The sequence below is a fragment of the Lissotriton vulgaris genome, chromosome 5 (genome assembly GCF_964263255.1).
Source record: "Lissotriton vulgaris chromosome 5, aLisVul1.2, whole genome shotgun sequence".
Lineage (NCBI taxonomy): Eukaryota > Metazoa > Chordata > Amphibia > Caudata > Salamandridae > Lissotriton > Lissotriton vulgaris.
Window position 1 is genome coordinate 265,762,411 of NC_141693.1, and position 23,866 is coordinate 265,786,276.

The 23,866-nt window shown below is 45.0% G+C and overlaps 1 protein-coding gene across 2 annotated transcripts in view; it reads right to left on the reverse strand.

Moving 5' to 3' along the window:
- The window catches only part of PEX14 (peroxisomal biogenesis factor 14), a 488,805-nt gene that overhangs the window by 127,495 nt on the left and 337,444 nt on the right, over positions 1-23,866 (reverse strand). For both annotated transcript variants that reach the window (XM_086921339.1, XM_086921340.1), the window contains exon 4: positions 6,019-6,147. In XM_086921339.1, the coding sequence (XP_086777465.1) occupies positions 6,019-6,147 (129 nt within the window). The remainder of the gene's footprint in view (positions 1-6,018; positions 6,148-23,866) is intronic.

Here is a 23,866-nt window from a genome sequence, read left to right on the forward strand (position 1 = left end):
GATTCCCCGCATACGTCCTCCTGGGATTACCCAATCCTATCACATACCCCCTGAAATCTAGGAGGGGCCAGCTGATAGCTATCACACTGGGTGCAGCCACTCAGAATATTCTTGCGCACTGCCGCTTCACCCACCCGCAAACACACTCCGGATGGTTACAGAGGCTTTGGCAGGTACTGGGAGTGAAAAAGCTCACCCTCACACTCGCGGGCAGAGGGTCTGAATTTCCAGAGTTGTGACGACCTTTCTTGACATTGCTCACAGCTGAATTCCGAGAATTGGCATGCCCCCGATATCTCAGAGTTCTCCGACTTGCTGACACACAAATCCCGCAAGCAGGCTCCTCACGCAACCTCAAGCAGGCGCGCCGATTGCTGGGGCATTCTTTCTCCTTTCCTTTCTTTCCATTTACCTGATCGTGGACGAGGGGAGAGGGGGTAGAGTTGGGTTTTAATGTTAGTTTTGTGTTTCCTACCCCCATTTATTGTTTTTCTCTGTAGACCCGCTCAGCGCATCTTACTTTTGTAATGCTATTCCTTGCAGAACTAGATGTCCTTATTGCACTGTCCTCCAGGAGCTGGGGGTCCTTTTGTTGTTTACCTGAAAATTAATAAAAGATTTAAACAATAAAGATTGCGATCCAGTGCCACCACTGTGTTTGTCGTGAAATAAATCCCTAGCTATTTTATACCATCTGGGGCTAATTGAAGCCTACTTGGGCACACATCACACCCACTACCCCTGCCCACTGGATAGAGAAAAGACTTCTCCCAGTTAATTGTGTATCCCGCGCGTGTGCCGTAGGTTTCGCAACTTTCCATTATATTAGGGATTGACTTCTCCTGGTTTGTGACGTACATCAGTGTGTCGTCAGCATATAACGAGATGCGCTCGTCCAAACCCTCATCCCCTGGACCCCGAAATCGATTATGTCTGGGTGTGCTCGGATGACACATGTAAGAGGTTCCAGGCCCAGAGCCAAAAGTAGAGGAGACCTGACGACTGCCCCTGCCAATTGAGAATTCTCGTGACACCACACAGTTAACTCTAGTTCTGCCAGGGGTCTATCATAGAGAACGGCGATCCATCTTCGGAATACCGTGCCAAATCCAAACTCCTCTAACACAGACATAAGAAATGGCCAGTGAACAGTATCAAAAGCCTTCTCGGCATCTAGAGACGGGATAAAATGTGGGTTTTCCTTAGCGTTCGCCACATCTAGCCAGTTATGCAGCCTCCGAAGGTTGAGTCTCGTTGACCACTTAGGCATAAAGCCAGACTGATCCCGGTGTATGAGACCCGCAATCACCGCAGTGAGTCTGTTAGCTAATATCCTGGCCAGTATTTTGGTTTCCATATTAATAAGGGAAGTGGGTCTATACGAGCTACACTTCTGTGGGGTCTTCCCTTCTTGGGAATCACCAAAATTGTGGCGATCCTCAGATCTCTGGGAAGACTATCCACCTTGTGTGCCTCCAAGTATAATTGGAGGAGGTGGGAGCTAAAGAGCGTCACATTCTGTTTAAAAAATTCTGGAGGGAGCCCATTGGGGCCTGAGACCTTGCCAGTTTTCAGCTGGCCAATGGCTGCTACAATTTCTCCCTTAGTGATTTTTTCATCCAGCATCTGTGACTCGTTATCTGTCATCTTCGGGAATTATGTGCTCTGGAGGTATGCCTGAATCTCTGCAGGTCCTGCCAAATCACGTTGTGTATAAAAGTTTTCATAATATTCAGCAAAGGCATTGGTGATTGCTATGGGGGTATCATGTGTCTGGCCGGTTTCCGTCTGTATCTGAGCCACCCACCCGCTTTCGAACTCTTTTTTGCTGAGCCATGCAAGCAGGCGTCCTATCTTGTCACCTGCATCGTATAACCGTCTATGCATGGCTTGTATAGTGTGTTGTGCGTCTTTTTTGGCCAACGCGAACTACTCTCGTCGGCAATGAGGGGCTGCTATTTGCGCTAGCCTGTATTTCTATCTGCATTAGTTGGGATTCAAGCCCTGCAATCCCCTCACCTTCTTTTAGTTTTTTATAGGCTATGATGTTTTGGGCCCTCTCGCAATACCGGTTTGTAGGTTTTCCACAGTGTAATGGCAGAGTCCACTGACCCCACTTTCTCACTAAAGTAAAGTTCAGAGTCCACCCTAATCTCTTTAGCAACCTGGGGGTCCATTAATTCCCATGGACTGAGTTTCCATTCCCCTGCTGTGCATTGTATTCGAGTGCCCGCTGTAAGCCACAGGGGCGAGTGGTCTGAGAGGCCTCTCGCCAAGTATTCCACCTTGTGTATCTCTCTTAATTCTCCCACCAGGGCCAGTATGTAATCCAGTCGTGAGAAGGCTTTGTGAGCACCTGAGTAAAAAGAGTAGGCTCTGTTCTGGGAGTGTTGTCTGCCCCATATGTCCGTGAGTGCCAGTGTCAGTAAACCGTTTGAGTGGCGTCTCTTTGGGGCCTCCCGTGCGGAGAGTTGTACGGTCCAGTGTGGGGTCCATTATGTCATTAAAGTCTCCCCCAATTATGTGTGTTTCGGATTCCGGTTCCAGCATGACCGTCGCAATTTTCTCTAGTGTTTATTTTTGTAAACTAGGGGGAGCATATATGCTAATGAAGGTAATGTGTCGTCTGTCCCACACCCCGTTAACCGCAACAAAGGTACCACTGGGGTCCGTCCATGTGCGTTCAATTCTGAAAGGTGGGTTTTTCCTAATTAATATTGCCACTCCTCTTGCCCCGATGGGGAACCCTGCGTGTGCTAGTGTCTTGTATGCCCCTCGGCATAGAAACCCACAGAGAGATCCTTTTATGTGTGTCTCTTGCAATAGGATGACATCTGGTTTTAGTAGTTTGAAGAATGCTGCCACCAGTCTCCTCTTGATTTTATTTCCAATCCCATTCACATTCCAGGAGAGGGCCAAGTATGTCCCTAAGTTAGGTATAGTCATCCCGGTGGTGTAGTGTGTCCATCCCGCTATCGACCGCCCTACTGCTGCTATTTCTATGTTCTCATGATGTCGTTCTTCATACAATTGTGCTACATAAGTGTAAGAACCCCATCCCCCAATCCCCTACCCAGCCCCCCCACACTCCCCCATTATCCAACTGACTACCCCATGGGTCAACAGGACCAACTGTGTAGTGTGTGGACTAGAGAGATCTGTAGCCCACCCACCCAAACTCGCCCTCTCAAACTGTTCCCTGCCCTTCCAGGCCTTGCTCACTCAAATCTGTCAGCTTTAAGTAGGCTGTCCCGTATGTGGACCTGCACATTGTTAATATCACGTACTAGCTATTGGGCAGGAATTCCTTGCATCAAATGAACCAGTTCAATATGTCCAATCCAAAAATAAAAGGAAGAAAACAACAAAAGAAAGGACAGAAGGGGAGGGGGAGAGGGACAGGAGGGGAAAGGAAAGTGGAACACCAAGGAATTAAGAACAAAAATCAAATATAATGAAGGAAAACAGAACACGCCGGGTGGCCTGTGAGTTTCTCAGTCTGTCCGCTGTCCTTGCGGTTCTCCAGGCCAATTATTGCTCATAATTCTTCTATGCCAGCCTGTTGATTCCAGTTGTCCATGTCGGTCTCCGTGCCTGCCTCTTCCTGATTTTCCAGGAGATGGACATCGTGCAACAAAGGATGCTCTCCCTCCGAGTCCGTTGTTATGTCTTGATCGGTACCGTCCGCTGAACGTTGCCGCGCCATATCCTCGGTTTGCGGAAGCCCTCTAGGATTTTCTGTGCGATGGAGGCTTTCAGAGTCTGAGACTCGGGCGTGGATCCTGTTAACCTCCAACTGGGGTATGGTGTCGCCCTAAGTGTCCTGTTTTGTGTAGTTTCTGTGCTCCTTCCCTTAAGTCACCGTGTTTTAGGTCCGTTACTGCTCCCTGATGGGGCCTTCTCAGAGAGTGTTGTTACGCCTCCAGACGTTCTCGGTATTGGGCGCTCCTCCAGCCAGTGCCATGCCTGTTCCGGAGTATTGAAAAACAGTGTCCTGGCTTGGTAGATCACTAAGTTTGGCCGGGAATAGAAGCATGTCCGTGATTTGCATCTGCTGTAGCTTGTCTTTCCCAGAATCGAATGTTTTGTGTTGCTTCTGTACCTCTCGGGAATAGTCAGGGAATACCATGATCTTTGTATTGTCCATCCGAATATCCCCTTTTTGCCTAAACTCAGAGGATGAGGTCTCTATCTTGATAATTAAGGAACTTTTTTAATCAGGGGACGTGGGAAGGCTCCCGCTGGTGGCAGGGCCCCCGGTATTCTGTGGGCTCTCAATGATAAAACATGGTGAAAAGCGTGCATTAGGGAAGGATTCCAGCAACCACTTAGGCAGGTAGGCCCCCACATTTTCCTTCAATGGCCTCTGGAAATCCAAGAAAGCGAGGATGGTTTCTTCAGGCCCGATTTTCCGCATCATCGACCCTCCAGAGCATGTCTTTCATGGCCGCCGAAAAGGCTGTGATCTCACCCCTGAGGACATGGGTGGTGTCCTCAACCTTCGATATACGGTGCTCAGCTTGTGTTACCTTCTCTGACACCTTCCGCAGGACTTGATGGAGTAGGTTAATGTCGATTTTGATCTTGTCAATCTTGCCTTCCAATACCTCTCTGGAGGACTGAATCGCTTGAAGGATAACATTATTATCAGGTGAGTCTACAGACTCGGAGGGAGGGGGGTCTACCACTGGTAGCGGCTTAGCAAATTTGTCCATCTTTCCCTGCCTCTGCGCTTTGGGGTCTTTATCCCACGCCATCGGTGGCCGCCACCCGTGCGGGCCGAGCGAGTGCGGTGTCAGTAACACCACGGATCACCCCTCATCTGGTCGTTGTCTGGAGGCTTTCCTCCCTTTGACCAGTCAGTGATGGTGTCTCTCAAAGGTTGTCCCCCCCAGGTGTGTTCACAGCTCTCACCTACGTTCACTGGCCACCTGGAACGAGGTTGTAGAGTGATCAGCTAGGCAAGAGCGCTTGCTCCTTACTCCCAGCATTCTGTTCTCCTGGTCTGTGACTGGTTTACACGTGCATCTCAGTGACGCAACACAGGCCGCTGCAGCTCCCGCGGTGCGGGTCGTGATTCATGGGGCCCCCACGGCATGGTACTGTGGTCCGAGTGCTCCTTATAAAATCCAGAGCGGGGGTCCATCCGTGCTCCTTGCAGCGGGCCCCCCTCAACTTTTGTTTCGCCACTGCGGGACCCATTAACTGGACGAGCAGAGTAGAAGAGTCTGACTGGAGGAGCGGCAGCCTGATACGGGTCTCCGCAACTTCCTCATTCACAAAAACTACCGAATCAGAACTTCGGCAGTTCACCTCTTTCGCACCCTGAACTTGAGGGTGTGGACAGCAGCTATGAATACCGTGTCCACCAAAATCAACCTAACCACGTGCACACAGGCCTCTAGTCAGAAGACACTCGCACACAAAGTTTCTTTAAACAATGTAACCCCTTTAAATGTTGTCAGAAGGAACACAAGTAGGACTGTTTCCTGCTCGCCTGCAGGCTCTGCCTCATATGAGGGTGCTTCCAGCTATTCCACTGTAGAAATACTTTCTCTGCTATGTATATTTACACACTGCAAATACATGAAGAGTGGGTGGCTGAGAGGGTGCTGTTTGGGAGAGAGAAGAAAGATTAAGTGGAGTGTGAAGGTAATGTTTCCTTTCATCTTTCTTTCCATATTTCCAACCTGACTGGAGAAATAATAACGAATCCCCAAATAATGCGGAGGGAACAAAACCATGTGCCAAACTAGAATTCAAGATACACCTCTGGAGGAAGTTATGTTTAAAGGTAAAGATTACAAAAGACAAAACAAAAGAAATGCTGGAAGCTTCCGCTGTAATTCAGGTTGGCATTGGACAGACAGTACACCAGGAGATGGGGGTGGAGTCGGAAATGTAGGAGGATAACCAGAGGGAGGAGAGAATCCACTATCCTCTAGGACTCGAGTGTTAGAGAAACCGGGGTGGATAGAAGTGTCAAAGCCTGCATGAGAAAGGGGTGGAATTACTTACTGTAGGGCTGCAAAGTCTGAGAGGCAGGGGTTCCTGGCACCACAAGCGCAGGTGGGCCCAGAGCTGGGGGATCCTCTGTGGAAGTGCCCGACTGCTGTAGGGCCAGGTCGATCTCTTCATCTGTCAAACCTAAGGGAAAAAAGAGACCACATTTTAGAGATGCCACTCGATGCTCATTAAAAAACCATCAACACCACTTTATTGTTTGCTTCCATTCCAGGACTCGCAAGTGACCCATGACAAGAGGTTCTGGGTCTGTGCTGAAAAAGTGTAAAGTCTCACACCACGCTCAGGGTGCGAGGTGACAGAGCTGAGAGCCTGGTTTGTCTCATCTCATGTGCTTGGTAAAATAGGTCCATATGACAACAAGTCTTCCTCAATCGTCGTCCCCCTACTCCCGGCGTGTACTGCCTTCAGACATATGTTTTCAACAATAATATCTCAATCTGATTCAGTAAAACGCCAGGTATATATGTATGTACAAGACATTACAAAAAAGCAGAAAAAAAGGAAGAGAGACTCAGGATTTCAGTTTTGGAAAGTGCATATAGCATCATATATTTAGGGACACATTTTATACATGACAGTTAAAGCAGCACTGTAGGCATAAAATGAGATGGCAACCCAAGGGGGCTTTGTGCACTAGGTGATAGTGAAGCAAAGAGTGACGACGCGAGTGACAAGTGTGTGAACACAGCAAAGGACGCAAAGTGACACGTTGAAAAAACACAATATGTACAAAAGCAATGGTTTGTCCTCAATAGATGAGTAATTAAGATTTGTTTGAGAACCAAGGTTGATGATGCGCCATGAGTCGCGCTGTATGGAGGGTCGATGGCGTTTCGATCCTATTTAGTCAGGATCTTCATCGGGACCGGGTTGCCAGTTTAGTGGGTGAAAGGAGAGTGCTGGCCAGCGTGTCCCAGTATGGTCCAGTAATGTGGCGTGGTAGAGCAACCTACTACCATGTCGTAGTTCGAGGGGATCCAGAAGGTTTCACTGTGGGCTCGACAGAGTCAGAGGTAGTGTTCGAAGTTAGTTAAGCGTAGGCACAGAAACCGAGCCCTGTTTTGGCCCGTAAAGCGTCTTGTTGGGGGGGGGGGGGGGAGGGGAAGAGGTCAGGAGGCAGGGTCGGGGCCACTCGATCCACTGCCTGTGTCCAGTCGTAGGTACCTAATGGCCATGGCGGTCCACTGTCTCAATCCAGGGGACGATGGGCGTTTAAGGATCTGGTCAGTAGATCGTGATAGGCGCCAGGCACTAGGCAGTGTGGATAGGGTGCTGGAATGTGGCCAGGCCCTGTGCCCAACAATCCGCCGAGGCCATTCCCCGCATACTCCCACATCACATGTATATTTATAATTTTTGCTGTACCAGTCCTGCAGTACAAAAGAACCTCCAAGGTACTGTAGGACTGTGCAAACATTACCCAATGAAGCTTGCACCATTATGTGGTACCTTGATGGTGAAGCTAGGACTGAGACACCCACAGGAGTACCGTTGTATGTCACAGAAAGGCTGTGCTGGGTCCTGGGGGAGTATTGTGATGTCAAATTTTTAAAATCATTTTGGCCCCTGAGGTTGTGTCCCCCCCTCACCTTTAAGTGCCTACCATGCCTTTTATATGATTCCTTTCACTCTTTCACACATTCAAGACACGGGAAACAAAGTAACCTTATCCTGCAACGGTGGCACAATATTTTCCTCCAAGTTGTAGCTAGCCAATCAGATTGTTATGTACCTTGGTATGAAAAACACCAACAGGAGAAAAAGTTCTCTCATGCAGAATGGCCTAATTTTTAGGTCTCGGCTAGAACCGAGCGAAGCTCGCTCTCGCCAGAGACCTTATTGTTAGCGGCTCAGCTTCCCAGGAGGACAGCACTGGCCGCGCGCGCCGATTTGTTAAGGCCACGCGCACGAGAACGCGCTCGCGGCCAGGTGCTGTCCTCCTCGAAAGCTGCCTCCCTTCCCCGTGCAGGGCGGGTCGCCGCGCTGCCTGCGGCGACCCGGAAGCATTGCCGGCCAAACCGGAAGTAGGTGCTGTCCTGCAGAGCATTGCTTTTCAACTCTGTGCTCCTCATTGCCGGAGACGGCTTTTCATTAAATACTCTTGTAGAACTACTTTCCACACTCCTAAACGCTTTCGTGAGTCGGCCCAATATAATTGCTTCTGCTTTGCTGCGTAATTGTTGTAAATCATTTATGTCAAAGAAGGTCTACTTGTAAAAGATTCGATACGAATCTAGAGGCCATTGTTTTATGCAGATTGAAGTATTTCCGGGTGACAAGAGTGAGCCCGCTAGTCTACTAACCATTAATTCCAAACATTGAGCTGACTTTCCCCTGGTTCTGTAATTTTTCTTCTGCCTTTTTTTTACATCCATGTTTCCAAGAACTCCTTTACTACTTTAGACCCGCAGACATCTGTTTACAAAAAAATAGGATGGGGCAAATTTGCGTAATACAGATGACCTGCTTGACGATTCATGGGCGACAGTTCGCCAAAATGCTAAATGTAGCGGAAATGACATCACACGCCCTTTTACCATCAATGATGTGACAGGACTAACCATTTGTTCCAGCTTTAGATCCTTAGTAGCATTCCATTTGGAGCCCAAACAACAGGAAGTAAACAGGGCTCTACAGCCTTCTCAGATCGGGCTTCAGTTGCGGCTGTTTGACAAACATATTATAGTTTTTCTAAAAGAGGGCTTCGGAGGAATATTTCTCTCTCACCACATTATTTACTGTTAGCTGTATTATTCCTCCAGCAGTGCTTCCATTGCAGTGCAAGAGGTATAGGCAGAAAATATGTTTCATCTCAAAATTAAAATGAATCCACACACCTTTGTCAAATTTAATTAATCAGTGAGTAGTGAGTGCAGAGTAGTGAGTGGTGAGTGCAGAGCGCTGAGTAGTGAGCGCAGAGTAGTGAGCGCAGAGTAGTGAGCGCAGAGTAGTGAGCGCAGAGTAGTGAGCGCAGAGTAGTGAGCGTAGTGAGCGCAGAGTAGTGAGCGCAGAGTAGTGAGCGCAGAGTAGTGAGCGCAGAGTAGTGAGCGCAGAGTAGTGAGCGCAGAGTAGTGAGCGCAGAGTAGTGAGTGCAGAGTGGTGAGTGCAGAGTGCAGAGTAGGGAGTGCAGAGTAGGGAGTGCAGAGTAGGGAGTGCAGAGTAGGGAGTGCAGAGTAGGGAGTGCAGAGTAGGGAGTGCAGAGTAGGGAGTGCAGAGTAGGGAGTGCAGAGTAGGGAGTGCAGAGTAGGGAGTGCAGAGTAGGGAGTGCAGAGTAGTGAGTGCAGAGTAGTGAGTGCAGAGTAGCGAGTGCAGAGTAGCGAGTGCAGAGTAGCGAGTGCAGAGTAGCGAGTGCAGAGTAGTGAGTAGCGAGTGCAGAGTAGTGAGTAGGGAGTGCAGAGTAGTGAGTAGGGAGTGCAGAGTAGTGAGTAGGGAGTGCAGAGTAGGGAGTGCAGAGTAGGGAGTGCAGAGTAGGGAGTGCAGAGTAGGGAGTGCAGAGTAGGGAGTGCAGAGTAGTGAGTGCAGAGTAGTGAGTGCAGAGTAGTGAGTGCAGAGTAGTGAGTGCAGAGTAGTGAGTGCAGAGTAGTGAGTGCAGAGTGCAGAGTAGTGAGTGCAGAGTAGTGAGTGCAGAGTAGTGAGTGCAGAGTAGTGAGTGCAGAGTAGTGAGTGCAGAGTAGTGAGTGCAGAGTAGTGAGTGCAGAGTAGTGAGTGCAGAGTAGTGAGTGCAGAGTAGTGAGTGCAGAGTAGCGAGTGCAGAGTAGCGAGTGCAGAGTAGCGAGTGCAGAGTAGCGAGTGCAGAGTAGCGAGTGCAGAGTAGCGAGTGCAGAGTAGCGAGTGCAGAGTAGCGAGTGCAGAGTAGCGAGTGCAGAGTAGTGAGTGCAGAGTAGTGAGTAGTGAGTGCAGAGTAGTGAGTAGTGAGTGCAGAGTAGTGAGTAGTGAGTGCAGAGTAGTGAGTAGTGAGTGCAGAGTAGTGAGTGCAGAGTAGTGAGTGCAGAGTAGTGAGTAGTGAGTGCAGAGTAGTGAGTGCAGAGTAGTGAGTGCAGAGTAGTGAGAGTAGAGTAGTGAGTGTAGAGTAGTGAGCGCAGAGTAGTGAGCGCAGAGTGGTGAGTGCAGAGTGGTGAGCGCAGAGTGGTGAGTGCAGAGTGGTGAGTGCAGAGTAGTGAGTGCAGAGTAGAGTAGTGAGTGCAGAGTAGAGTAGTGAGTGCAGAGTAGGGAGTGCAGAGTAGTGAGTGCAGAGTAGTGAGTGCAGAGTAGCGAGTGCAGAGTAGCGAGTGCAGAGTAGCGAGTGCAGAGTAGCGAGTGCAGAGTAGCGAGTGCAGAGTAGTGAGTAGCGAGTGCAGAGTAGTGAGTAGGGAGTGCAGAGTAGTGAGTAGGGAGTGCAGAGTAGGGAGTGCAGAGTAGGGAGTGCAGAGTAGGGAGTGCAGAGTAGGGAGTGCAGAGTAGGGAGTGCAGAGTAGGGAGTGCAGAGTAGGGAGTGCAGAGTAGTGAGTGCAGAGTAGTGAGTGCAGAGTAGTGAGTGCAGAGTAGTGAGTGCAGAGTAGTGAGTGCAGAGTAGTGAGTGCAGAGTAGTGAGTGCAGAGTGCAGAGTAGTGAGTGCAGAGTAGTGAGTGCAGAGTAGTGAGTGCAGAGTAGTGAGTGCAGAGTAGTGAGTGCAGAGTAGTGAGTGCAGAGTAGTGAGTGCAGAGTAGTGAGTGCAGAGTAGCGAGTGCAGAGTAGCGAGTGCAGAGTAGCGAGTGCAGAGTAGCGAGTGCAGAGTAGCGAGTGCAGAGTAGCGAGTGCAGAGTAGTGAGTAGTGAGTGCAGAGTAGTGAGTAGTGAGTGCAGAGTAGTGAGTAGTGAGTGCAGAGTAGTGAGTAGTGAGTGCAGAGTAGTGAGTGCAGAGTAGTGAGTGCAGAGTAGTGAGTGCAGAGTAGTGAGTGCAGAGTAGTGAGTGTAGAGTAGTGAGTGTAGAGTAGTGAGCGCAGAGTAGTGAGCGCAGAGTGGTGAGTGCAGAGTGGTGAGCGCAGAGTGGTGAGTGCAGAGTGGTGAGTGCAGAGTAGTGAGTGCAGAGTAGTGCGTGCAGAGTAGTGCGTGCAGAGTAGTGCGTGCAGAGTAGTGCGTGCAGAGTAGTGCGTGCAGAGTAGTGAGTGCAGAGTGAGTGTGCAGAGTAGTGAGTGCAGAGTGAGTGTGCAGAATGCAGAGTAGTGAGTGCAGAGTAGTGCGTGCAGAGTAGTGCGTGCAGAGTAGTGCGTGCAGAGTAGTGCGTGCAGAGTAGTGCGTGCAGAGTAGTGCGTGCAGAGTAGTGCGTGCAGAGTAGTGCGTGCAGAGTAGTGCGTGCAGAGTAGTGCGTGCAGAGTAGTGCGTGCAGAGTAGTGAGTGCAGAGTGAGTGTGCAGAATGCAGAGTAGTGAGTGCAGAGTAGTGCGTGCAGAGTAGTGCGTGCAGAGTAGTGAGTGCAGAGTAGTGAGTGCAGAGTAGTGAGTGCAGAGTAGTGAGTGCAGAGTAGTGAGTGCAGAGTAGTGCGTGCAGAGTAGTGCGTGCAGAGTAGTGCGTGCAGAGTAGTGAGTGCAGAGTGAGTGTGCAGAATGCAGAGTAGTGAGTGCAGAGTAGTGCGTGCAGAGTAGTGAGTGCAGAGTAGTGAGTGCAGAGTAGTGCGTGCAGAGTAGTGCGTGCAGAGTAGTGAGTGCAGAGTAGTGAGTGCAGAGTAGTGAGTGCAGAGTAGTGAGTGCAGAGTAGTGCGTGCAGAGTAGTGAGTGCAGAGTGAGTGTGCAGAATGCAGAGTAGTGAGTGCAGAGTAGGGAGTGCAGAGTAGGGAGTGCAGAGTAGGGAGTGCAGAGTAGGGAGTGCAGAGTAGTGAGTGCAGAGTGCAGAGTAGTGAGTGCAGAGTAGTGAGTGCAGAGTAGTGAGTGCAGAGTAGTGAGTGCAGAGTAGTGAGTGCAGAGTAGTGAGTGCAGAGTAGTGAGTACAGAGTAGTGAGTGCAGAGTAGTGAGTGCAGAGTAGTGAGTGCAGAGTAGTGAGTGCAGAGTAGTGAGTGCAGAGTAGCGAGTGCAGAGTAGCGAGTGCAGAGTAGCGAGTGCAGAGTAGCGAGTGCAGAGTAGTGAGTGCAGAGTAGCGAGTGCAGAGTAGTGAGTGCAGAGTAGCGAGTGCAGAGTAGCGAGTGCAGAGTAGTGAGTGCAGAGTAGTGAGTGCAGAGTGGTGAGTGCAGAGTAGTGAGTAGTGAGTGCAGAGTAGTGAGTAGTGAGTGCAGAGTAGTGAGTGCAGAGTAGTGAGTGCAGAGTAGTGAGTGTAGAGTAGTGAGTGTAGAGTAGTGAGCGCAGAGTAGTGAGCGCAGAGTGGTGAGTGCAGAGTAGTGCGTGCAGAGTAGTGCGTGCAGAGTAGTGCGTGCAGAGTAGTGCGTGCAGAGTAGTGCGTGCAGAGTAGTGCGTGCAGAGTAGTGCGTGCAGAGTAGTGCGTGCAGAGTGAGTGTGCAGAATGCAGAGTAGTGAGTGCAGAGTGAGTGTGCAGAATGCAGAGTAGTGAGTGCAGAGTAGTGCGTGCAGAGTAGTGAGTGCAGAGTAGTGCGTGCAGAGTAGTGCGTGCAGAGTAGTGCGTGCAGAGTAGTGCGTGCAGAGTAGTGCGTGCAGAGTAGTGCGTGCAGAGTAGTGAGTGCAGAGTAGTGAGTGCAGAGTAGTGAGTGCAGAGTAGTGAGTGCAGAGTAGTGAGTGCAGAGTGAGTGTGCAGAATGCAGAGTAGTGAGTGCAGAGTAGTGCGTGCAGAGTAGTGCGTGCAGAGTAGTGCGTGCAGAGTAGTGCGTGCAGAGTAGTGAGTGCAGAGTAGTGCGTGCAGAGTAGTGCGTGCAGAGTAGTGCGTGCAGAGTAGTGCGTGCAGAGTAGTGAGTGCAGAGTAGTGAGTGCAGAGTAGTGCGTGCAGAGTAGTGAGTGCAGAGTAGTGCGTGCAGAGTAGTGAGTGCAGAGTAGTGAGTGCAGAGTAGTGAGTGCAGAGTAGTGAGTGCAGAGTAGTGAGTGCAGAGTAGTGAGTGCAGAGTAGTGAGTGCAGAGTAGTGAGTGCAGAGTAGTGCGTGCAGAATAGTGCGTGCAGAGTAGTGAGTGCAGAGTAGTGAGTGCAGAGTAGTGCGTGCAGAGTAGTGCGTGCAGAGTAGTGCGTGCAGAGTAGTGAGTGCAGAGTGAGTGTGCAGAATGCAGAGTAGTGCGTGCAGAGTAGTGCGTGCAGAGTAGTGCGTGCAGAGTAGTGCGTGCAGAGTAGTGCGTGCAGAGTAGTGCGTGCAGAGTAGTGCGTGCAGAGTAGTGCGTGCAGAGTAGTGCGTGCAGAGTAGTGAGTGCAGAGTGAGTGTGCAGAATGCAGAGTAGTGCGTGCAGAGTAGTGAGTGCAGAGTAGTGCGTGCAGAGTAGTGCGTGCAGAGTAGTGCGTGCAGAGTGAGTGTGCAGAATGCAGAGTAGTGAGTGCAGAGTGAGTGTGCAGAATGCAGAGTAGTGAGTGCAGAGTAGTGAGTGCAGAGTAGTGAGTGCAGAGTAGTGAGTGCAGAGTAGTGAGTGCAGAGTAGTGAGTGCAGAGTAGTGAGTGCAGAGTAGTGAGTGCAGAGTAGTGAGTGCAGAGTAGTGAGTGCAGAGTAGTGAGTGCAGAGTGAGTGTGCAGAGCAGTGAGTGAAGGTGCAGAGTGGTGTGTGCTGTTGAGTGCAGAGTGCTGTGTATTGGCAATGTAAATGACAATGCCATTTATTTATGATTTAAAGAAAAAAAAAGAAATGTCATGAGCAATGCCAATAGCTCTACCTTTAATGATGCCGAGACCATTGCATTGTAAATGCTTGTTTTAAATTACTGTTACAACAGGACCACCACAGAACAACCGCCATGTTATCACTATATTTTTTAACACCTTCGTGACCATCATAGCCACTTCTTTAAACGCAATTTCCTCGAAAACAGGTTTATGGTAAATTACAAAAAGTGTGTTTAAGTAAAATTTCTAACTTTTTGCCAAACATGGTTTGATTCCGGTCAGCTGTTTTTTTTCTGTATCGCTTCCCAAAAGTTCTTATGGGAATTAACACGAGAAAACAATATTTTGGAAATCAGCGCCCATTTTCTTGGCCGTGCTTGACGGATCACTTTGGAACTTTCCAAGAAGGAGTGGAGGTGAATAAACATTTATTTTGGAAAGTTTTGTGAAGATTTGTTAAGCTGCACCAAAGTTAGTAGCAAAATATCAAACGAACTTCATATGGAAACTCTGACATAACTAGAGCTATGCAGTGGCAACCGCCACTGTGTAGTGATATATATATATACATATAGCCAATGCAGATAACACAAACCCAGTAGCTAGACACTTCAAGGAATTCCACCAATCCAACAATAAGAGCCTTGGCTACTTTCTGATTGATGCTATACCCCCAAGCAGAAGGGGCGGGGATCGAGAAAGTAAACTTAGGAGGTTAGAGACCAGGTACATTCCCCAACTTGATACCAAGCATCTGAATGGATTGAACATTACGGAAGATTTATACACATGTCTATAATCATCTTTCGCTGATCTCAATTAGGTTTCATTGAACCCTTTAGTCCTGCTTTCTTTTCCCATGTTATTTCTGTCCCTCAACTGGTTTCACAATTTTTACGTTTAGCTATCTATTCTAATCAGTACAGTCAGGTTCGCATTAGCCCCACACTACCCCTTTTCCAAGCTTATCATAAATTCATTTTCCTATTTTTGATCCCCATCACTGTGCAGCTATAAGCATTCATTATTATGTGAGTATGAGGATGCTCTCTAAGGTAGCACACAGGAGTAAATTTTGAATTGCCATTTTCAGGTTTTAATTTTATCTGATTATTGTACATATATTTATATGGAATGTATTTTTTATATATTTTATATTTATATATCTATATGGAGGTTTATTGATGTATTTATTGGATGATATTTATGTCTTAACCTTATTGACAATTCAACTGATAAAGTTGGAGGAGGGTAGTCATTTGTCTAACTATAGTTGTGGAGTTAGGTTTGCTTCTTAATGCATATGTAATGTCCGGTGATCGGAACCTTTCATAGTACTATGTATTTATTTATGTACATACATATAGATCTACTTATGCTAAATAGACACAACGGCATTCTTCAGCACTTTAGAGTCCTATCATGTGAAAATTGTGAGTCCAGCAAAGAGACTGATACAGGGGCAAACATCACCATAGATATCCACTGTGATGATTCTGCAACCCATTTGAGCCTAACAACATACATATATTCATCTTACTGTTAAGGACTCATGAAGGAAATGTTTCAAAGCAGTATTTAACTGATTATGTTCTCGATTGTGGAGTGAAATACTCCTAATGTGAGTTGACCTCCAGGTATTATACGATGATAAGATGTATTTTCAAAATGCTGAACAGTATTATAGCCGAGATGTCAGTAGCAGCGGATTTTTTAAAAAAAAGAACAATTTGCACTTTAGCACTTAATTTGCACATTTTTTACACTGGTTTCAGTCCACGTGAGCAATGAATTAAATTCGTACAGACAAATGATGTCTTTCCGCCCAAATATGAAAATGTGAACATTTGCACTATATTTTTTGCACACTCAACATTTTATCGGTGACATACATATTTACTTATTTGTCAATATTTATGTTCCAAGTTTTACCGATTGTATTTTATATACTTAATGTTGTGGGGTGAGTAGTATGTTTTCCAGTTTTATTGGCTGGTCAGTCACGTGACCATCACGTTGTGTCTGCAAGGTATGCACCTGTTACAACGCATTTTTTACAACGCACTACTGTTACAACACATCTATTACAACGCAGATACTGTTACAACTCATGTTTTTACAACGCATTTTTTTTACAACGCAGGTACCTTTACAACGCATACCATTACAACGTAAGTATTGGTAAGTATATAATTATATTTTAAATGTTATATGTTTGGGGTAAAGGGGTATTTTTAGGGGTTAGGGTCAGTTTTGGGTTTTAGGGTAAAGGGGTATTTTTAGGGTTCAGGGTCAGTTTTCAGTTTTTGGGTAAAGGGGTATTTTTAGGGTTCAGGGTCAGTTTTGGGTTTTAGGGTAAAGGGGTATTTTTAGGGTTTAGGGTCAGATTTTAGTTTTTGGGTAAAGGGGTATTTTTAGGGTTCAGGGTCAGTTTTTAGTTTTTGGGGTAAAGTGGTATTTTTAGGGTTTAGGGTCCGTTTTTAGTTTTTGGGTAAAGGGGTATTTTTAGGGTTCAGGGTCAGTTTTTAGTTTTTTGGGTAAAGGGGTATTTTTAGGGTTCAGGGTCAGTTTTTATTTTTTGGGTAAAGGGGTATTTTTAGGGTTCAGGGTCAGTTTTCAGTTTTGGGGTAAAGGGGTATTTTTAGGGTTCAGGGTCAGTTTTTAGTTTTTGGGTAAAGGGGTATTTTTAGGGTTCAGGGTCAGTTTTTAGTTTTTGGGGTAAAGGGGTATTTTTAGGGTTCAGGGTCAGTTTTCAGTTTTTGGGTAAAGGGGTATTTTTAGGGTTCAGGGTCAGTTTTTAGTTTTTGGGGTACAGGGGTACAGGGTAAAAATAAATTAAAATTAATTTTAAATTAAATTAATTAATTGAAAATAAATTAAATTAAATTAAATTATTTTTGGGGTTGAGGGTCAGTTTTGAGTTTTTGGGGTACAGGGGTACAGGGTAAAAATAAAGTAAAATTTATTTTAAATTAAATTAATTAATTGAAATTAAATTAAATTAAATTTATTTCAATTTATTTTTGGGGTTGAGGGTCAGTTTTGAGTTTTTGGGGTACAGGGGTACAGGGTAAAAATAAAGTAAAATTAATTTTAAATTAAATTAATTTATTGAAATTAAATTAAATTAAATTACATTAAATTATATTGTTAAAAATTAATTTACGATTATAATATTAATATTAATATATACTTACCAATACTTACGTTGTAATGGTATGCGTTGTAAAGGTACCTGCGTTGTAAAAAAATGCGTTGTAAATACATGAGTTGTAACAGTATTCGCGTTGTAAAAGATGCGTTGTAACGGTATGCGTTGTTACAGTCCGCGTTGTAACATCATATATCCGTATGCACTGTCACTTTAAATGCACTCTCCAGGGAACACTCATTGTCAAGTGAAGAAGCGGCTGTGGCTGCGAAACGCGTGTTGACAAGAAAGGAATAAAAGAAACTTGACGCACATACCCCGGGTCCGTGTCCAGATTGCGGTCATCAGCGCGAATTGGCGAACTTGCGCGAGTCGTGTTTTTGGATTTCTGTATATATATATATCAGCATAAACAAATTGCGCAGCAATCCAAAATAGGTTACTTAGTGGTTTTTATTAATCCACAGTTCCACTCAACCAACGCGTTTCAGCCTAGATGGCCTTAATCACGGTTAGTGAGTCCCTTTTCATTTTCACTTTAAATACCCATCTCTGCTGCAATGTTGCATTATGGGATTTGTGGTGTGAAATTTACAATACAGTTTTGTACATATTTACAGAAGGACATTTGTGTGCAAGGGTTATTCTTGGGTGATAAGCATTGACATCATGTATCACAGATGTAGATAATCTTTTTTAGGGACACCGATTTATATCATTCATTTTACTAATTTGCTTTTGTTCTGACATATTGTCTTAAGTGAATGTCTTGTGCTTGGGTATAGTACCCACTGCTTTATTCTTTTGTCAGTTCCTAGTATGTACATGGTTTTGGGTTTAGTGCCCTCATGTTCCAGTTTTCGAGATTGTCATTTCTTTTATTGCTGTCAGTTCTTATGATTCATCCAAGATGTACATAAAGTTCCTCATCGATGTTGATTCCTCTGGGGAACTTGGTTCTGAGACGTGTAATGTACTTGGATTCGATTTGACGCAATTTCTTAGTTCGATTCCTTCCTCTTTCTCCCAGAGGGATCATGTATATTCCATAATATGACAGTGCTTTCCAGTTCCCCTTTTGACACCGTGCGAGATGTTTTACAGTTGCATGTGCCATATTTCCATTTTTCACAGCTCGGATATGTTCCAGCACACGTTTCTTGATCATGCATGTTGTGCTTCCTATATATTTGATGCCACAATTACATTCAATGACATATACCACATATTGCGATGTACAGGAGATATTTTGCTCTATGGTTATCAAGTTACCATTTGGTTCTTCTATGGTTTTCATATTCCGTCCGATTTTGCACGCTTCACAGGCGTTGCATTTTGTGAATTCTTTTTGTTGATTTACCAACTAGTTAGTCGGTGGTTTTTCTTGATAATAACTCTGGACTAATATGTCTTTTAGTGATCTGGCCTTTTTGTATGTTACATTTGGGTGTGATCCAAGTAGTTGGCCAATCTCTGGGTCTCCAGCTATTAGATGCCAGTATTTATGAATTTTGTTCTTTATGATATTGCTCTCTTTGCTGTATGTAGTGATAAATCTCGGAGCGGATTGTTGCTGTAATTGATTGTTTTTCACTTAGAGGATTAGTGTCTCTTCTCTGGTTCTTTTATCCGCTCTTCTTTTGCAACTATTCAATGTTGATTCATGATAGCCTCTTTTTTTCAATCTTGTTATGGTTTCATTTTTTTTGGCCTCTGCATCTTTCTTTTTTTGAACAGTTTCGTTTCATTCTTATCATTTCTCCGTATGGAATGCTTTCCAAGAGAGCCCGTGGGTGGAAGCTTGTGCCATGTAATATACTATTCGGGGCAGTTTTCTTTCGGTACTATGTTGACTGAATTTGGTCATGGTCTATATAGATCTTAGTGTCCAGAAATTCTATGTCCTCTTTGTTCTTACAGCAAGTGAAGGAAAGACCTATAATGTAAATGTAAATGTGGGATACTTGTATAGCGCACAGTTACTCTACCCGAGTGTCCCGGCGCTGTAGACCGCTGGGGAACCCGTCCTGGTTTTCCCTGTGAGATGGTCCCTTTTGGGTATCTCCAGGGTGAAACCAGGCATCCCTGGCGTCTGTGGGGGGCCGTTGTAGAGATGAGGCAAGCTAATGCCCAGAGTTGCAGAGTGTGCTCCCTGGTCGGAGTGGGCACCGATGCGAGAATTATCAGTCCGCTGATCCTGGTCCAAGACCCTGCCGCGTCGGGAATCGAACCCTGGTCCCGGGCCGTTCTCTGCACTCGGGTCTGCCGCCTCTAGCCAGTGAGCCACACCTCCCTACTATATTATTGTCATTTAATTTCGGAAGTATCTATCAAATTCCTGTTCTGTTCCGTTCCGTTCCGTTCCATATCAGGAACAGATCGTCTATGAATCTAACCCATAGCACAATGTTATCTGTGTCTTCCTGATTGTCACTGCTCCACGCCATTTCTCTCTCCCACCATCCCATTGTTACGTTCGCAAAATTCTGAAAAAAAGAAATGCCCATGGCGGTGCCATAGCATTGTCTATATAGCCGTTTGTTGAATGTAAATACATTATTGAATAAACAGATTTCTATCATTTTGATCAGTGTCTCAATTCAGTGATGCTTCGTTCTTTCAAGAAGAATTTGCAGGCTTCTAGGCCAATTTCGTGTCTTATAGACGCGTAGAGTGATATCGCGTCTATTGTGATTAATAGATATTCTTGGTTCCATGTAATGCCAGATAGTATTCGCAAAAAGTCTCCTGTGTCTTTTATATATGAAGTCATGCTCATTGCTATAGGTGCCAGAAATTGATCTACATACGTCGATATGTTTTCATATATGGAGTCACAAGAGGAGATAATTGGACTCCCCGGTGGATTCACCATTGTTTTGTGTATTTTAGGCACAAAATAAATTGTGGGTATTGTTGGGAGGTCCACCGTTAAATATTTTACTGCATTTTCACTTAACAGATTTTGTTCTAGCCATTGTTTCAAATGGTGATTTAATTCCAAAACCATTTTATTTATTGGATTGTGTTTGAGCTTTCCATCATTTTTTATGTCATTTAGTTGTCGCATGGCTTCCTTTTTGTAATCTGAAGTGTTCAAAAGGACTATATTGCCTCCTTTGTCCGCCGGTTTTATCGTTATAAGATTGTTCTCCATCAGTGATTTCATTGCTTTCCTTTCTTTCGTTGTTAGATTTTCCCTTTTATCCAAGTTCCGTTTTTTAGTATTTTCTTCAGTTCTTCAATTATTGCATCCGAGAACAAATCAAATCTGTTGCCTGGTGAGAGGGTAGGGCAATATCTCGATTTCTTCTTTAATCCACTTTCCACTCTACTGCTTGTTTCAATATCCAGTGTTTCCAAGATCTGAGTTCTCGTAGTGTCTTCTTCTTCAAGATTGTAAAGCAGATCAAACATATTTTTTAGAACGGTTGCTTGATCTATTGTAAGTGTGGATTTGTTTGAGAGGATCAACAAAAAGGATTCACAAAATGCAACGCCTGTAAAGCGTGCAAAATCGGACGGAATATGAAAACCATAAAGAACCAAATGGTAACTTGATAACCATAAAGCAAAATATCTCCTGTACATCGAAATATGTGGTATATGTCATCGAATGTAATTGTGGCATGAAATATATTGGAAGCACAACATGCATGATCAAGAAACGTGTGCTGGAACATATCCGAGCTGTAAAAAATGGAAATATGGCATATGCAACTGCAAAACATCTCGCACAGTGTCAAAAGGGGAACTGGAAAGCAATGTCATATTATGGAATATACATGATCCCTCCGGGAAAAAGAGGAGGTGATCGAACTAAGAAATTGCGTCAAATCGAATCCAAGTACATTACACGTCTCAGAACCAAGTTCCCCAGAGGAATCAACCTCGATGAGGAACTTTATGTACATCTTGGATGAATCATATGAACTGACGGCAATAAAAGAAATGACAATCTCGGGAAACTGGAACGTGAGGGCACTAAACCCAAAACCATGTACATACTAGGAACTGACAAAAGAATAAAGTAGTGGGTACTATACCCAATCACAAGACATTCACTTAAGACAATATGTCAGAACAAAAGCGTGTTTACAAATTAGTAAAATGAACAATATAAATCGGGGTCCCTAAAACTGATGTAACGTAGATTATCTACATCTGTGATACAAGATGTCAACGCTTATCACCCAAGAATAACCCTTGCACACAAATGTCCATTTGTAAATATGTACAAAACTGTATTGTAAATTTCACACCACAAATCCCATAATGCAACATTGCAGCAGAGATGGGTATTTAAAGTGAAAGTGAAAAGGGACTCCCTAACCGTGATTAAGGCCATCTAGGCTGAAACGCGTTGAGTGAGTGGAACTGTGGATTAATAAAAACCACTAAGTAACCTATTTTGGAGTGCTGCGAAATTTGTTTATGCTGGAATCAAGTTTGAGGGTCAGGATCCTACCTCAGCACCCGCTGTTGAGCGCTGAGAGACCTATCTGGATCACATTGTCGACATATATATATATATATATATCACACATATAAAAACACACACAGCAGTGGTTAAATTAGGATGGGCCATTAAATAAAAAGCTTAACTGAAATCAACTGTTGTGAAAGAGGAAAGTAAGAAAGGATGTATTGTACTAACGATGTATATACTTTTTATGTAGGGGCAAGGGGAAAGTGGAACCAGGTCTCAAACACCAAAGTGTGAGCAGTTAATGAATTTTAAGAAGTGTACTAAATGCCCTCACCACACTATGAATTTGCCCAGCTGGAAATGAATAGATTTTTAGATATTGAAATTTCGGGCTATTTAATTATTTATGTACTTTCAATATTTATACTTTTTTACAATAAGGATATGTGCAATAGTTTTGATGTGAAACATGGAAAATTTGGTTTTAAATAAAAAGGTCAGTGGGTTCGTTATACACAAAGGCGACCCAATTTGTTAGGTGTAAAAGGAAATCAGAAACCAAAATGCGAATAGAAATACTGTGTGGAAGTCTCTCTACACGGTTCATTATGTTACATGTGGGGTGGTGTTTAAAGATGGAAAACAAAGAATATCACGTCATTAGTGCTCAAGGCTAATGAATCACCGAAATGAGTTTGAGGAGGCCAGAATAAAATAAAAAGAGAAACATTTTAAAACCTGCCTGTGTGTGTGTGTGTGTGTGTGTGTGTGTTGTCCCCTTTTCTGGATATGTTCGGGAGGAATTAAGATATATATTTTGTTCAGCAAGATATTTTTACTTGGCAGTAAAGCAGAGAAAGACAATGAGTTTTGACCGCACTCAGTCGTGATCAAGACACAGTGTGGTCAAAACACGTTGTCTTTCTCTGCTTTACTGCCAAGTAAAAATATCTTGCAAAACAACTGGTGTGGCTCGTTTTTCCATAACTGAAGAATAAAAGTTGGGAAGACAAAGGATAAAGGATAAGTGCACGGCTTGATGTTTGAGCCTCGTCTGCAGGCTGAGTGTCCATTGGCGTTTTTGCGTTGATATATATATAAGAGAGAGAGACAGGCGGGCAACTAGAGCCAAATTTCAGGAAGGGGCTGAAAAATATTTCGGGAGGGGGGCTAATTCTTCCAAACACAGACAGAGTGACTGAAAGAAGGGGTGAAAAGACAACAAAAGCTTAATTTACAAGTAAATGGTCTTTTAAAGACCTGATAAGTACTCGGGTGCGGCTGCAATTAGATGGTCGCCAGCCCCCAAAGCCGTGTCAGCCCGGGCTGACACACATGACGGGGGGGAGGGATAGAAGCCCCGTGAGCCCAATGGGTGTTGCGCGCCTGGAAAGAGACAGAGAGAGAGTTATATCATCGTTTTGCATAGAAAATGAATGTTTTGTTAGTAACTTTGGCGCCGTTTAACACATTTTCAGATAACTTTCCAAAAAAGGGCTATTTTTTGTCTAGTTTATACATGGAAAGTTTCGGGGTATTCCATCAAGCAGGGACCGGGGAAAAAAGAGAGGGGTTCCAAAATGCTAAATCCACATGCATTTTCCATATACTTTTCTGAACAATACTGCAGACACTGCTCAACTGACTTGCACAAAATTTGTCAAGGAGCCAACTCTTGGTCCAAAAGTTCCTTTTTGTGATTTGGTGTATATCCATTCAGTAGGTTTTTTTTTATTCTGAGCCAAAAATACTTGTGTATCTGGATGTTTGGGTTCCAAGGACTCTCACCAGAGTCTCTCAAACCCAATTTAAAAAAATAGAGTGCTCCGATTGGCCCAGGGGCCTCCCATGGGATTGCGTCTTTCTTTAATTTTTTTTAAAGAAAGCTCTTTTTTTAAAGAAATTTGACCTCTGGAGTGGGACAGGGCCCGAGGACTTATATATAATATATAGGGAGGGGGGGGGGGGCAGTGTTCTCACTCTCCTCGAGCCAGTCCAGTCCAGGAGATCCCATCCGCTGAGAGCCAAATTTACAACAAAAAGGAGGGGGGCATGTGCTCCGGTTTGTTGGCCCCTGGGTACAGCATACTCCTGTGCCGTTTATTTTATCATGGGGAGAGGGCATATGCCACCCCCCATCCAAGCACCAACTAGGTTTGTGCACCCCAACTATAACTCATTCCCTAAAGTAAATACAACTTGTAGCCTCACCCACATTTTACATCACTCATGACATGTTTTAAAACTTTATTGAAAACATCACTAAACATTTGAAATAATATAATTGAAGAGAAGACTGCATGGCAGGAGGGTGAGTTAGTTACTACAGATTACTGATGAATCTCAGTGTCCTTTTAAGTTTAAAACTGTCACTGAAATTTTCATCCAATATATTTAAACACTTATTCCAAAGATGGGGCCAAGCTCAAGAGCCGGAGCTTCGCTAAGAAGGTGTCTCAGTAGCCCACTAAATTTGTAAGTGTTTCCCTTCACGGAATGCGAGTTGAGTATACTTCAACAAGTTTATTCCAAACGGCAAAGGGCAAAACACAAGTCGACCTAAAT